Source organism: Maniola jurtina, chromosome 26 (assembly GCF_905333055.1).
Source record: "Maniola jurtina chromosome 26, ilManJurt1.1, whole genome shotgun sequence".
Lineage (NCBI taxonomy): Eukaryota > Metazoa > Arthropoda > Insecta > Lepidoptera > Nymphalidae > Maniola > Maniola jurtina.
In genome coordinates, this window is record NC_060054.1 from 6032042 (window position 1) to 6047864 (window position 15823).

The window sequence follows — 15823 nt, forward strand, 5'->3', positions numbered from 1 at the left end:
AGCTGATGCCCGCAGCTTCGCCCACTGGGATTTAGGTTTTTTAAAAATCCCGTGGGAACTTGAATTTCGCGGGCAGAACCCGTCTCATGCACCTCAAGGGGCATGAGACGGGCCTGCCCGCGAAATTCAAATTTAATTTGGTTTTTCGCATTTTTTAAACTAATGGTTAAGAAATTAGCTCTAGTATAGACTAATTTTGACACATTAGTCGATACCAGAGCTAATTTCTTAAACTGGACCCTTTCAAGTAAAGATTTTTATATAAACCTGTGTCGCAATAGAAATGCCATAAGCCTACGTTGTTGTATTAGTTTAAAAAATGCGAAAAACCAAATTAAATTTGAATTTAGCCGGCAGGTCCGTCGCTTCCACCTTAATATACTGTAACTCCTACAGTTTTCTTAGCTATAAGTATATGAGAAATAATAAATGTATAAGTACCTACCTATTAATGTATGCTTTTATTTACCCTCCATTTATCTCATCCTAAAGGCCTGCACCTGTTTGTACTGTGCCTGCACCGACGAGGGTCTTCTATTTTGTCCGTCAAACCGGCCAAGTGCTAGTCAGACTCCCGCACTGAGGGTTCCGTACTCTGGTTTTTTTTCCGACATTTTGCACGAAAATCAAAAACTATTATGCATAAAAATATATAAAAATCTTTTAGAATGTACCGATAAAGCCCTTTAATGTGATACCCCACTTGGTATAGTTATCTTAGGTACTAAGAAGATTTAAAATACTTATTTGTTCATTCAACACATTTTCATTTTTTTAGGGTTCCGTAAGCTCAAAAGTAAAAATGGAACCCTTATAGAATCACCTTATCTGTCTGTCTGTCCGTCATGTCTATCAAGAAAACCTATAGGGTACTTTACGTTGACCTAGAATCATACAATTTGTTTGAAGTAAAATTTTTTGCGCTTCTGAAGTTACCCGTATTCACGTATATAGCACTGTGTCTATGGCAGGTGGCCTCTCTCTGGAATCTGGATGATCCCTATAGTAGTAACTGATCGAACTTGGTGCGGCCGAACCAGCGAACTGTGCGGTGCGCTGGTTCGGCCGAGACAAAACAGACGAGCGAACCGAACCCCGAACCGCAGCGTTGCCAGAATGTTACTTTTGTAACATTTTACGTTACTTTTGACCCCCTCATGTTTCCTCCATGTTACACGACTCAAAATGTTACTTTACGTTACTTTTAGGACTTCATAAAAATATTCAAATTTTTCCCAGCAAACCAAAAATAATCGTGAAACGGAACGCATCCAAAACAGTTTTCGTTTGTCGTAATTGGCCCATTTGTTAGTTTATTTCACTTTCTCTAAGTTATTGGTCTAAGTTCACTTTGTTTTGTAATTACTCTGTGATTAAAAAAGTGTTTTGTTTGTTTTTCTCTGTGACTCAACTTTGTTTTGGCCAAAGACCTTAAGTGTAAGGTCTTTGGTTTTGGCTAATAGTTATTCGTGGACTTCGTCTGTGGTGGCGTTTGCTGGCGCGCGTGTTGTGACTTTTTGGAGTGTTTTTTTGTTAGAAGTGGCCGGTTTTTGTGTCCTGCTGGTGTTTATTGGTAGTGGAACTGACCGAGGAACTGACTGAGAAGCGCTCTAAAGGGGCGCCGCGTGTATGTCGGCGGGCGCCGGTACAGACGAAGTCCATTCTTATACATATAGTTTTCCTAACTTGTAAATAACTACAAACTTGACATTGGCTAATCAGTGTAAAGCCAGACGAGAGAAAAAAAAAGTTATTCGTTGCGGGGTAGTGATATTGTAGTAAGGTATCGTACAAAAAAAATTGTATCTTTATTTCGTCAAAATTCGAAAGTGATTGGTTTGTTCGTTATCCTTATCGACTGTGTATATGTGTTGCTAACACTACTTGCTTGGTAAGTAAATGTTGTATACAATGTAGTTTTAAGTAAATAAGTAAGTAGTTAACTAATTAGGGAATCAGTAATGCAAAAACAAAGTCATAGTATTTGCAACTGAAAGCAGTTTGTTTTTGTATTGACTGTCATCTTATTATTAAGTCACATTAGTTTCCAGAAGTTCATTTAGCTATTTACTACTTAGTTATTGTTGTAGGTAACTTCGGTTTTCTTTACAGGAATGAGAGCGAGCTGAGTAGATACCGGCCGGCGTAACCTAAAATTTGAGTTTTGCTATCGAATCTATCGATCTCTTTGCTGAGACCAAGGTAAGTAGTTAGGTACCTACCTAGTATTGTTCAGTTAACAAAACGAATTTGAAATTCCCGCGTAATTTTCTTCACTGCGTACCTACCTAGTGCGTTTTTTTTTATTCTCTCGTCTGGCTTTACAAAGATTAGCTAATGTCAAGTTTGTAGATATTTTCAAGTTAGGGAAACTATATAAGTAAGGACTTCGTCTGTGCCGGCGCTCGCCGACATACGCACGGCGCCCCTTTAGAGCGCTTCAATCAACTCGCAATTTATTCAATCAACAGTTATTATTACGATTCTTTTTAAGCTTAACTAATGGGACAAGAAAACTGTTTAAATTTTTGTATAATAAAGTGCCATATTAACCTGTGCACCTTATTACTTTTATTTTCCACGAAAAATAAGGAAATGTTACTTTTCTCGTGAAAATGTTACATTTTGAGATGTCTCGTGTTACAATTGACTATCTGCCATTGGCAACACTGCCGAACCGTTCAGTTGTCTTGTGCTAGCAGTGCGTGAACGTCTCGATATGCCGTCTGTTCTATCAAAACAGGCTAAAATCGCATTAGTTGCGGCAACTATCGTTGCTACATCCTCATTACCTACAAAAAGAAGAAAGAATGGGCAAAATTATATCTTAAAAACAGACAATTTAGTACAGTCATATGAGTCTTTATATAACTCCAACAGTTCTATAATAGTTCTTATGTTATCTTCTTGGCGCTCCGAATCCATATTGGAAGCGAACACGTTGCTACGTGTTGCGCGTACGGTGGCACCATAGATAACACACTACATAGAGTAGGATGTATATGACACACAATATAACCTGAGGTGGCACAATAGCAACTGAATCAACAAATGGTTCGGTGCGCCGTCTACACGGCCGTATCGGTTCGGGAGCGCACCGCGTTCGCTGTGCAAACACTCCGAACCAGCCGAACCGATAAAAATAATGTACGGCGTACCGTGCGCCACACGAGAGAACATGGTACGACGGCGAACCGCGTTCGTGGTTCGGCCGCACCAAGTTCGATCGTCTGTTACTACTTTTATACTAAGTCTGTGGCCATGGTCTGTGGGATGATCTCAAAAATCAAATAATGACAATCAAAGCAAAGAATAGGTAAGACTTCGTCTGTGGTGGCGTTTGCTGGCGCGCGTGCGGTGCTTATTTGGAGTGTTTTTTTGTGAGAAGTGGCTGGTTTTTGTGTTCTGCTGGTGTTTATTAGTGGTGGAACTGGCTGGGAAGCGCTCTAAATGGCGCCGCGTGTATGTCGGCGGGCGCCGGCACAGACGGAGTCCATACTTATACATATAGTTTCCATAACTTGTGAATACTACAAACTTGACATTGGCTAATCAGTGAAAAGCCAGACGAGAGAAAAAAAAAGAATCTAATCTGTGATGTAAGGTGCATGAGACGGGTCTGCCCGCGAAATTCAAATTTAATTTGGTTTTTCGCAATTTGTAAACGAATACGACAACGTAGGCTTATGGCATTTTCAATTGCGACAATGGCAGTATCATCCTCACAGGTTTATTTAAAAATCTTTTCTTAAAAAGGTCCAGTTTAAGAAATGAATTAAAGTATCGACTAATTTCTTAGAATAGTCGATACTAGAATTAATTTCTTAAACTGGACCCTGTCAAGTAAAGATTTTTAAATAAACCTGTGAGGATTATACTGCCATTGTCGCAAATAAAATAACCATAAGCCTACGTTATCGTATTAGTTTACAAATTGCGAAAAACCAAATTAAATTTGAATTTTGCGGGCAGGCACGTCGCTTATACCTTTTTTGTGTGATTGAATTGAACGAAAGTCGAAAGTTTTAAAAGGACTTCATCCGTGTTAGTGTTAACTAGCAGGCGTGCTCTGCCTTTTTGGAGTGTTTTTTTTGTTAAAACTGACTGGAAAGCGCTCTAAGGGGGTGCCGTGCGTGTGTCGGCGAGCGCCGGCACAGACGGGGTCCATACTTGTATAGTTTAACTAACTTGTTACAAATAACTACAAACTTGACATTGGCTAATCTTTGTAAAGCCACGCGAGAGAAAAAAAAAAAGTTCTAAAAGTATATGAAAAGTATTAACTTACAAACATGTCAACACGGAGCAATTAGCATTTGCTTGTGCCTATAACTTTTGCTCGAATATGGATCGAATGTTATGTCGACCTTGACATTCAACTCAAAACACTAAGCCTTGAAAATGCGGTGTTGTGTGCCTTTCTGCAAAAGTACTTCCGGCAATGTATCAACATCGGACGGAGAAGGGAAAGCGATTAGTTTTCATGGGTCAGTATGTTTCAGTTGACTTCTAAACCGTAGTCATGACTTAGCAGAGCTTTTACTTGTCACACTCCACAACAGTGATATAAATGAAAATCCATGTCTGCTCCGCAATGTCCAAGTTGCGAGTTAGTCCCTGATCAGTTCTGTGCTGACTGATGGTCTGAGCAGTAGTCAGTTCGTACAGATCAGCTGGTCACGCTGGTGGTCATTGAAACTGTCCTGCAGCCCACTTGCAGCAAACCAAGAGCTTTCAAGGAGTTATCAAAATGTGTGTGTATCTACTTGAAATATAACTGACTAGCCGATGCCCGCGACTTCGCCCGCGTGGATTTACGTTTTTTCAAAATCCCGCGGGAGCTCTTTGATTTTCCGGGATAAAAAGTAGCCTATGTGTTAATTCAGGGTATAATCTATCTCCATTCTTAATTTCAGCCAAATCCGTCCAGTAGTTTTTGCGTGATTGAGTGACAAACATCCACACTTTCCCATTTATAATATTAGTATGGCTTAGGATTAGGATTACTGTATAAAACAAATCAGTATGGTACTATTTGTTATGTATAACATAAAAGGTAATTTCCAGTTTTCCCCGTGAAATGCATCTCCGTACTGCCTGGCTTAGAGCCCTCGGCAAACAAGACGACCTTCCAGACTCTGCTGTGGTCTGCTCGCAACATTTTCTAAGTGATGACATTTATGAAACAGAAAGTGGCTCAAGGCAAATATGTGCCGGTGCTATTCCTTCCACAGTGCAGGTAACTCATAATATCATGTTCTGTGTTGTCAGTTGTCAGTAAATCAAAAGCAATTAATCAGATCAAGTGTGGCTGAGGAAGAAGGAGCTATGACATTGGATCTGAATTTCCCTTTTTAACCTCCGACCAAAAAAGAGGGGTGTTATAAGTTTGACGTGTGTATCTGTGTATCTGTCTGTGGCATCGTAGCTCCTAAACTAATGAACCGATTTTAATTTAGTTTTTTTTTGTTTGAAAGGTGGCTTGATCGAGAATGTTCTTAGCCATAATTCAAGAAAATTGGTTTAGCCGTTTGAAAGTTATCAGCACTTTTCTAGTTATTACTGTAACCTTCACTTGTTGGGGGTGTTATAAATTTTTAATTTACACTTGTTTCCTCACTTGTTATAGTATTGTATGGAAACAGTAACTTATAGTCTGTTTCCAGGTTTGCATGATATGCCTAGACACTGACAGCAAGCTGTTACTAATGAGTAAACTGAAATTGGATGAAGCATATGAGAAGTTAACCGGAGAGCCTGTAAGTTGTTAATTTATGATGTGTAGTTATGTTTTGTATACACACAAGATGGAGTTAAATCCCTAGATTGGACCGACATCTATATTCACATTTAAATGCTTTTGATAAATATGTTAGCAGTGTAAGGACAAACAAGGATTACTGAAGGAATGTCGGTGTTTTATAGGATATATTTCGGAGAGTGTGCGTAGGAACTTTTCGATCTTGTTCCCCTTTCACCATTTTACCACCGAACCGCAAGACGTCAGGCGAGTTTCCATCCTTATGTCGTCGACATTCCATCTACACGCACGAAACGTTTTGCGTCATCATTCCTCATACGCATGGCTAAGATTTGGAATACTCTTCCGCGATCTGTGTTTCCTACCAATTACAATCCGGGTATCTTTAAAACAAGAGTGAATAGGCACCTTCTAGGTAAACGCGTCCCATCTTAGACCACATCATCACTTTCCATTAAAAAAAAAATGTCTGACTAAATATGTGTTGTTTCAGTTGTGTGATCAAGGAAAACTAAAACAGACACTTTGCGTACAATGTGCTCAGAGATTGATAAACTTCAGTAGATTTAGAGACAAGAGCTTGAGAGCCCGTGCACTGATGATGGACTTAGTTGAGAAACATGAATTAGTAAGTACTTAACACATAATATGAACTGATTAGTTCCACCTTTGCTTTCAAACTTGCATTCTTTCAATATGCTAGTACTGTACACATTGAATATTTAACTTGTCTCCCAACAGATAACAAGACACCATATTACAATGATAAACCGCACAAAACACCAACTAACAAGTAATATGGTGGTGACATCGCTGGGCCCTGACCACTGTGAGTTACACATACTAGAACATCTCTCAGAAGACAACCAGGAAGAATCGGAGGAAAGCAGACTAGAAGGTATCATGAAAATTGAAGGAAATGATGAGTCCATGACGGCTGATGAAGACATGGAAATGGAGAATGAAGATGACAAAAATTTAATTGATTTTGTTGAGAATCCAGTAAAGTACCAAAGTGATCCCTTCCAATGTGCATGTTGTTGGGAGGAGTTTGTCCATGAACATGCGTACATGCAACATATGAGCAAGCATGTCCAGGTGAGATAGCCGAGTGGTTCAGACATCCGCCTCCTGTTCAGGAGGTTGGGTTCTATCCCGGCCATGCATCTCTAACTTTCTAAAAGCTGTTAGGTCTTGTGTGAGTCAGAACATTGCATCTAATGATACATGTTCTCAGGCAACAAGTGAGAACGAAGTCTCTACAACAGAATATGTTGAACCTGACACTAATAATGTAGAAGTAATTGAATCTTTCCTGAGTTATGTGTGTTGAAATCAATTAAATATCACATGCTTTAACGGTGAAGGAAACAATCATTCTCGAAGAAGGAAACCTGCATGCCTGAGATGGTGGGTTAAGACCAAATGCTTCTCATTCTGACAGGAGACACATACTCATTAGTGACCCGGCAAAGCGTTGGTACTTGGTGATGATGATTGATCACTTCCATCATTTTGTGAATTTCATATAAGTAATAGCTTGTTTAGTTTTGAAGGGGCTCTCTCAAACTCTCGAAGAATAAGTATTATGAATTTGTCTTGCATTTGGCAGCAAGGTGACGGTGATGGTGAATGTGAGACGTCACAAGAATGCAAGCCTCATACAGCTGTGAGCCCCAGCTCTGCACACTCTGCACTCAGCACTGAGAACAAGTCAGTATACCTGCCACTACCAATAACGTTTACTTCAAGTTACAGTTAGAATACTCAAAATCATTTATTCAAAATAGGTACTATTGTACACCTTTTGTTTGTCCATTTTTTAGATTTGAAAGATGATATAGTGGTGATAATTAATTACGTTAACTTAAAACTAAAGCTATGAGGGTTCCGAACGCGCCCAAGTCTGATAAGAGCCCACAACAAACTTAGCTGGGTATTCTTTTTTTACTATCACCACTTTACAAAAAAACGTTACTGTTATACTACTCGTAGTATCAGAAGTCATAGTAATACTAGTAGTAGTACCCGTTCCTCCTCTCTAACCTGCTGTATGCAGTGCAGCTGCATGCTGGCTAGTGGCTCCCCGGCACACTCTAGATACATTCTGATAATATATTTCACAGGCAGGCGGACTTCAGCCCTTCTGCACATTCTACTCAAACCTTAGGTAAGCATATACAGCGTTATTTATCACTAGATGATGGCTGCAGCTTCGTCCGCATGGATTGGTCAGATCCCCTGCAGCATCAGGATTGAGGAGTTGGAATTCAAATTTTTTATGGAATAATGTCACAAAGTTCCTCTATCGATTAAAAGAAAATTACGAAAATCGGTTCAGAAATCTCTGAGATATCAGTGTACTGTTAGTAGAAAAACACAACTCCTCCATTTTTTAAAGTCGGTAAAAAAGTAGCCTATGTTACTCCTTGGTTAATCCTTTCTTGTCTGTGAAAGTCCTGTCAAAATAGGTTCAGCCATTCCGAAGATTAGTCCGTTCAAACAGACAAACCCTTCAGTTCATGAAGTTCATAATAAAAATTATGAACTTTATGTACACGAAAATAATCAAAATGTTTCGTTTCAGTCGCCCCCCTACCCGCGAGTCTTGCGACAAATAACGAGATACAAGTGTCCCCAACTGAAGAAGCCGATACAAACGTCAGTTGCCGCTACAACAGATTGACAGATTGTTTTGTCAAATTATACGATGTTTTCTCTAAGAAAGTTGTACCAAGACAAGACGGAAAAGCTGTTAGGTCTTGTGTAAGTCAGAACATTGCATCCAAAGATACAGGTTCTCAGGCAACAAGTGAGAACAAAGTCTCTACAACAGAATATGTTGAACCTGTCACCAATAAAGTAAAAGTAATCGAATCAAAAACTTTACAAAATAAAACTGATTGTTTGAAGAATGTCATTGCTATACAATGTTTGTCACAGAGTAGTTCACACTCGGAGGGAAAATGTTTCATTTGTGATATTTGTAGAAAAGTGTTTAAACGAAAAAGTCTCTTAGTTAAACACATAAAGACTCACGCTGAAGTAAGATGGCTCACTTGCAAGATTTGCCAGTACAAATGTAAATATCAAAGTGATTTGAAGCGTCATATGAGAACCCACACGGGTGACAAGGCATATTCATGTGAGATATGCGAGTACAAATGTGCATATAGATCTAGTCTAATGCAGCATATGAGCATTCACACTGGTATAAAACCTTTCACGTGTAAAATATGCCATTACAAAAGTGCACATAATGGCGCCCTAGTGACGCACATGAGAACTCACACGGGTGAAAAGCCATACTCCTGTAAGATATGCGAGTTCAAATGTGCACATAGAACTAGTCTAATGCAGCATATGAGAATACACACTGGTTTAAAACCTTTCACATGTAAAATATGCCATTACAAATGTGCACATAATGGCAATCTAGTGACGCATATGAGAACCCACACTGGTGACAAGCCATATTCATGTGAGATATGCGAGTACAAGTGTTCACAAAGAAGTAGTCTAATGCGGCATATGAGAATACACACTGGTATAAAAAATTTCTTGTGTAAGTTATGCGATTACAAATGTGCACATAATAGTAATCTAGTGAGGCACATGAGAACCCACACTGGTGAAAAGCCATACTCCTGTAAGATATGCGAGTTCAAATGTGCACATAAAACTAGTCTAATGCAGCATATGAGAATACACACTGGTATAAAACCTTTCACATGTAAAATATGCCATTACAAATGTGCACAAAATGGCAATCTAGTGACGCACATGAGAACCCACACGGGTGACAAGCCATACTCCTGCAAGATATGCGAGTTCAAATGTGCACAAAGTAGTAGTTTAATGAAGCATATTATGAGAACTCACACTGCCGGTGGTGAAACGCCTTCATCAAGTTCGTGAGCCGCACGCCTCACTCCGCCGCCGGAGAATGCTCAGGAGATAGACTGTACAACAGACTGTGTGAGTATATTACGACTAGCTGATGCCCGCAGCTCCGCTCGCTGGGATTTAGGTTTTTTAAAAATCCCGTGGGAACTTGAATTTCGCGGGCAGAACCCGTCTCATGCACCTCAAGGGGCATGAGACGGGCCTGCCCGCGAAATTCAAATTTAATTTGGGTTTTCGCATTTTATAAACTAATGGTTAAGAAATTAGCTCTAGTATAGACTAATTTTGACATATTAGTCGATACCAGAGCTAATTTCTTAAACTGGACCCTTTCAAGTAAAGATTTTTATATAAACCTGTGAGGATGATACTGCCACTGTCGCAATTAAAATGCCATAAGCCTACGTTGTTGTATTAGTTTAAAAAATGCAAAAAACCAAATTAAATTTGAATTTAGCCGGCAGGCCCGTCGCTTCCACCTTAATATACTGTAACTCCTACAGTTTTCTTAGCTATAAGTATATGAGAAATAATAAATGTATAAGTACCTACCTATTAATGTATGCTTTTATTTACCCTCCATTTATCTCATCCTAAAGGCCTGCACCTGTTTGTACTGTGCCTGCACCGACGAGGGTCTTCTATTTTGTCCGTCAAACCGGCCAAGTGCTAGTCAGACTCCCGCACTGAGGGTTCCGTACTCTGGTTTTTTTTCCGACATTTTGCACGAAAATCAAAAACTATTATGCATAAAAATATGTAAAAATCTTTTAGAATGTACCGATAAAGCCCTTTAATGTGATACCCCACTTGGTATAGTTATCTTAGGTACTATGAAGATTTAAAATACTTATTTGTTCATTCAACACATTTTCATTTTTTTAGGGTTCCGTAAGCTCAAAAGTAAAAACGGAACCCTTATAGAATCACCTTGTCTGTCTGTCCGTCATGTCTATCAAGAAAACCTATAAGGTACTTTACGTTGACCTAGAATCGTACAATTTGTTGGAAGTAATTTTTTTTGAGCACTGTGTCTGGCAGATGGCCTCTCTTTGGAATCTGGATGATCCTAACAGACGATCGAACTTGGTGCGGCCGAACCAGCGAACTGTGCGGTGCGCTGGTTCGGCCGAGACAAAACAGACGAGCGAACCGAACCACGAACCGTCCAGTTGTTTTGTACTAGCAGTGCGTGAACACGTCTCGATATGCCGGCCGTTCTATCAAAACAGGCTAAAATCGCATTAGTTGCGGCAACTATCGTTGCTACATCCTCATTGCCTACAAAAAGAGAAGAAAAGAATGGGCAAAATTATGTCTTAAAAACAGACAATAGTACAATCATATGAGTCTTTATATAACTCCAACAGTTCTATAATAGCTCTTTTCTCTGAAACAATGCTATCTTCTTGGCGCTCGGAATCATTATTTGATGCGAACACGTTGCTACGTGTTGCGCGTACGGTGGCACCATAGATAACACAATATATAACCTGAGGTGGCACAATAGCTACTGAACCAACAAATGGTTCGGTGCACCGTCTACACGGCCGTATCGGTTCGGGAGCGCACCGCGTTCGCTGTGCAAACACTCCGAACCAGCCAAACCGATAAAAATAATGTACGGCGTACCGTGCGCCACACGAGAGAACATGGTACGACGGCGAACCGCGTTCGTGGTTCGGCCGCACCAAGTTCGATCGTCTGTTACTACTTACTACTTTTATACTAAGTCTGTGGCCATGGTCTGTGGGATGATCTCAAAAATCAAATAATGACAATCAAAGCAAAGAATTGGTAAGACTTCGTCTGTGGTGGCGTTTGCTGGCGCGCGTGCAGTGCTTTTTTGGAGTGTTTTTTTGTGAGAAGTGGCCGGTTTTTGTGTTCTGCTGGTGTTTATTGGTGGTGGAACTGGCTGGGAAGCGCTCTAAATGGCGCCGCGTGTATGTCGGCACTCGGCGGGCGCCGGCACAGACGGAGTCCATTGACCGAATATGAATCGAATGTTATGTCGAGCCTGACATTAAACTCAAAACACTAAGCCTTGAAAATGCGGTGTTGTGTGCCTTTCTGCAAAAGAACTTCCGACAATGTATCAACATCGGACGGAGAAGGGAAAGCGATCAGTTTTCATGGGTCAGTATGTTTCAGTTGACTTCTAAACCGTAGTCATGACTTAGCAGAGCTTTTACTTGTCACACTCCACAACAGTGATATATAAATGAAAATCCATGTCTGCTCCGCAATGTCCAAGTTGCGAGTTAGTCCCTGATCAGTTCTGTGCTGACTGATGGTCTGAGCAGTAGTCAGTTCGTACAGATCAGCTGGTCACGCTGGTGGTCATTGAAACTGTCCTGCAGCCCACTTGCAGCAAACCAAGAGCTTTCAAGGAGTTATCAAAATGTGTGTGAAATATAACTGACTAGCCGATGCCCGCGTGGATTTACGTTTTTTCAAAATCCCGCGGGAGCTCTTTGATTTTCCGGGATAAAAAGCAGCCTATGTGTTAATTCAGGGTATAATCTATCTCCATTCTTAATTTCAGCCAAATCCGTCCAGTAGTTTTTGCGTGATTGAGTGACAAACATCCACACTTTCCCATTTATAATATTAGTATGGCTTAGGATTAGGATTACTGTATAAAACAAATCAGTATGGTACTATTTGTTATGTATAACATAAAAGGTAATTTCCAGTTTTCCCCGTGAAATGCATCTCCGTACTGCCTGGCTTAGAGCCCTCGGCAAACAAGACGACCTTCCAGACTCTGCTGTGGTCTGCTCGCAACATTTTCTAAGTGATGACATTTATGAAACAGAAAGTGGCTCAAGGCAAATATGTGCCGGTGCTATTCCTTCCACAGTGCAGGTAACTCATAATATCATGTTCTGTGTTGTCAGTTGTCAGTAAATCAAAAGCAATTAATCAGATCAAGTGTGGCTGAGGAAGAAGGAGCTATGACATTGGATCTGAATTTCCCTTTTTAACCTCCGACCAAAAAAGAGGGGTGTTATAAGTTTGACGTGTGTATCTGTGTATCTGTCTGTGGCATCGTAGCTCCTAAACTAATGAACCGATTTTAATTTAGTTTTTTTTTGTTTGAAAGGTGGCTTGATCGAGAATGTTCTTAGCCATAATTCAAGAAAATTGGTTTAGCCGTTTGAAAGTTATCAGCACTTTTCTAGTTATTACTGTAACCTTCACTTGTTGGGGGTGTTATAAATTTTTAATTTACACTTGTTTCCTCATTTGTTATAGTATTGTATGGAAACAGTAATGTAGAAGTAACGTATAGTCTGTTTCCAGGTTTGCATGATATGCCTAGACACTGACAGCAAGCTGTTACTAATGAGTAAACTGAAATTGGATGAAGCATATGAGAAGTTAACCGGAGAGCCTGTAAGTTGATAATTTATGATGTGAAGTTATGTTTTGTATACACACAAGATGGAGTTAAATCCCTAGATTGGACCTACATCTATGTTCACACTTAAATGCTTTTGATAAATATGTTAGCAGTGTAAGGACAAACAAGGATTACTGAAGGAATGTCGGTGTTTTATAGGATATATTTCGGAGAGTGTGCACAGGAACTTTTCGATCTTGTTCCCCCTTCACCATTTTACCACCGAACCGCAAGACGTCGGGCGAGTTTCCATCCTTATGTCGTCGACATTCCATCTACACGCACGAAACGTTTTGCGTCTTCATTCCTCATACGCATGGCTAAGGTTTGGAATACTCTTCCGCGATCTGTGTTTCCTACCAATTACAATCCGGGTATCTTTAAAACAAGAGTGAATAGGCACCTTCTAAGTAAGCGCGTCCTATCTTAGACCACATCATCACTTTCCATTAAAAAAAAATGTCTGACTAAATATGTTGTTTCAGCTGTGTGATCAAGGAAAACTAAAACAGACACTTTGCGTACAATGTGCTCATAGATTGATAAACTTCAGTAGATTTAGAGACAAGAGCTTGAGAGCCCGTGCACTGATGATGGACTTAGTTGAGAAACATGAATCAGTGAGTACTTAACACATAATATGAACTGATTAGTTCCACCTTTGCTTTCAAACTTGCATTCTTTCAATATGCTAGTACTGTACACATTGAATATCTAACTTGTCTCCCAACAGATAACAAGACACCATATTACAATGATAAATCGCACAAAACACCAACTAACGAGTAATATGGTGGTGACATCGCTGGGCCCTGACCACTGTGACTTACACATACTAGAATATCTCTCAGAAGACAACCAGGAAGAATCGGAGGAAAGCAGACTAGAAGGTATCATGAAAATTGAAGGAAATGATGAGTCCACGTCGGCTGATGAAGACATGGAAATGGAGAATGAAGATGACAAAAATTTAATTGATTTTGTTGAGAATCCAGTAAAATACGAAAGTGCTCCCTTCCAATGTGCATGTTGTTGGGAGGAGTTTGTCCATGAACATGCCTACATGCAACATATGAGCAAGCATGTCCAGGTGAGATAGCCGAGTGGTTCAGACGTCCGCCTCCTATTCAGGAGTTTGGGTTCTATCCCGGCCATGCATCTCTAACTTTCTAAAAGCTGTTAGGTCTTGTGTGAGTCAGAACATTGCATCTAAAGATACAAGTTCTCAGGCAACAACAGAATATGTTGAACCTGTCACTAATAAAGTAAAAGTAATATAATCTTCCCTGAGTTATGTGTGTTGAAATCAATTAAATATCACATGCTTTAACGGTGAAGGAAACAATCATTGCCGAAGGAGGAAACCTGCATGCCTGAGATGGTGGGTTAAGACCAAATCCTTCTCCTTCTGAGAGGAGACACATACTCATTAGTGAGCCGGCAAAGCGTTGGTACTTGGTGATGATGATTGATCACTTCCATCATTTTGTGAAATTCATATAAGTAATAGCTTGTTTAGTTTTGAAGGGGCTCTCTCAAACTCTCGAAGAATAAGTATTATGAATTTGTCTTGTATTTGGCAGCAAGGTGACGGTGATGGTGAATGTGAGACGTCACAAGTATGCAAGCCTCATACAGCTGTGAGCTCCAGCTCTGCACACTCTGCACTCAGCACTGAGAACAAGTCAGTATACCTGCCACTAGCAATAACGTTTACTTCAAATTACTGTTAGAATACTCAAAAACAAAATCATTTATTCAAAATAGGTACTATTGTACACCTTTTGTTTGTCCATTTTTTAGATTTGAAAGATGATATAGTGGTGATAATTAATTACGTTAACTTAAAACTAAAGCTATGAGGGTTCCGAACGCGCCCAAGTCTGAGAAGAGCCCACAACAAACTCAGCTGGGTATTCTTTTTTTACTATCACCACTTTACAAAAACTTTACTGTTATACTACTCGTAGTATCAGAACTCATAGTAATACTAGTAGTAGTACCTGTTCCTCCTCTCTAACCTGCTGTATGCAGTGCAGCTGCATGCTGGCTAGTGGCTCCCCGGTACACTCTAGATACATTCTGATAATATATTTCACAGGCAGGCGGACTTCAGCCCTTCTGCACATTCTACTCAAACCTTAGGTAAGATACAGCGTTATCACACTAATATTATAAAGGCGAAAGTTTGTGCGTGTGTGTGTGTGTGTGTGTGTGTGTGTGTGTGTGTGTGTGTGTGTGTGTGTGTGTGTGTGTGTGTGTGTGTGTGTGTATGTTTGTTACTCCTTCACGCAAAAACTACTGGACGGATTTGGCTGAAATTCGGAATGGAGATAGATAATATCCTGGATTAGCACATAGGCTACTTTTTATCCCGGAAAATCAAAGAGTTCCCACGGGATTTCGAAAAACCTAAATCCACGCGGGCGAAGTCGCGGGCGTCAGCTAGTTTATCACTAAATGATGGCTGCAGCTTCGTCCGCATGGATTAGTCAGATCCCCTGCAGCATCAGGATTGAGGAGTTGGAATCCAAATTTTTTATGGAATAATGTCACAAAGTTCCTCTATCGATTAAAGGAAAATTACGAAAATCGGTTCAGAAATCTCTGAGATATCAGTGTACTGTTAGTAGAAAACACAACTCCTCTATTTTTTAAAGTCTGTACAAAAGTAGCCTATGTTACTTCTTGGTTAATCCTTTCTTGTCTGTGAAAGTCCTGAAAATAGGTTCAGCCATTCCGAAGATTAA

The 15823-nt window shown here is 40.0% G+C and overlaps 1 protein-coding gene across 1 annotated transcript in view; it reads left to right on the top strand.

Moving 5' to 3' along the window:
* The window catches only part of LOC123878327 (zinc finger protein 883-like), a 30617-nt gene that overhangs the window by 4259 nt on the left and 10535 nt on the right, over positions 1-15823 (top strand). The window contains exons 6-7 of the mRNA XM_045925505.1: positions 730-739; positions 9034-9454. Of these exons, the coding sequence (XP_045781461.1) occupies positions 730-739; positions 9034-9454 (431 nt within the window). The remainder of the gene's footprint in view (positions 1-729; positions 740-9033; positions 9455-15823) is intronic.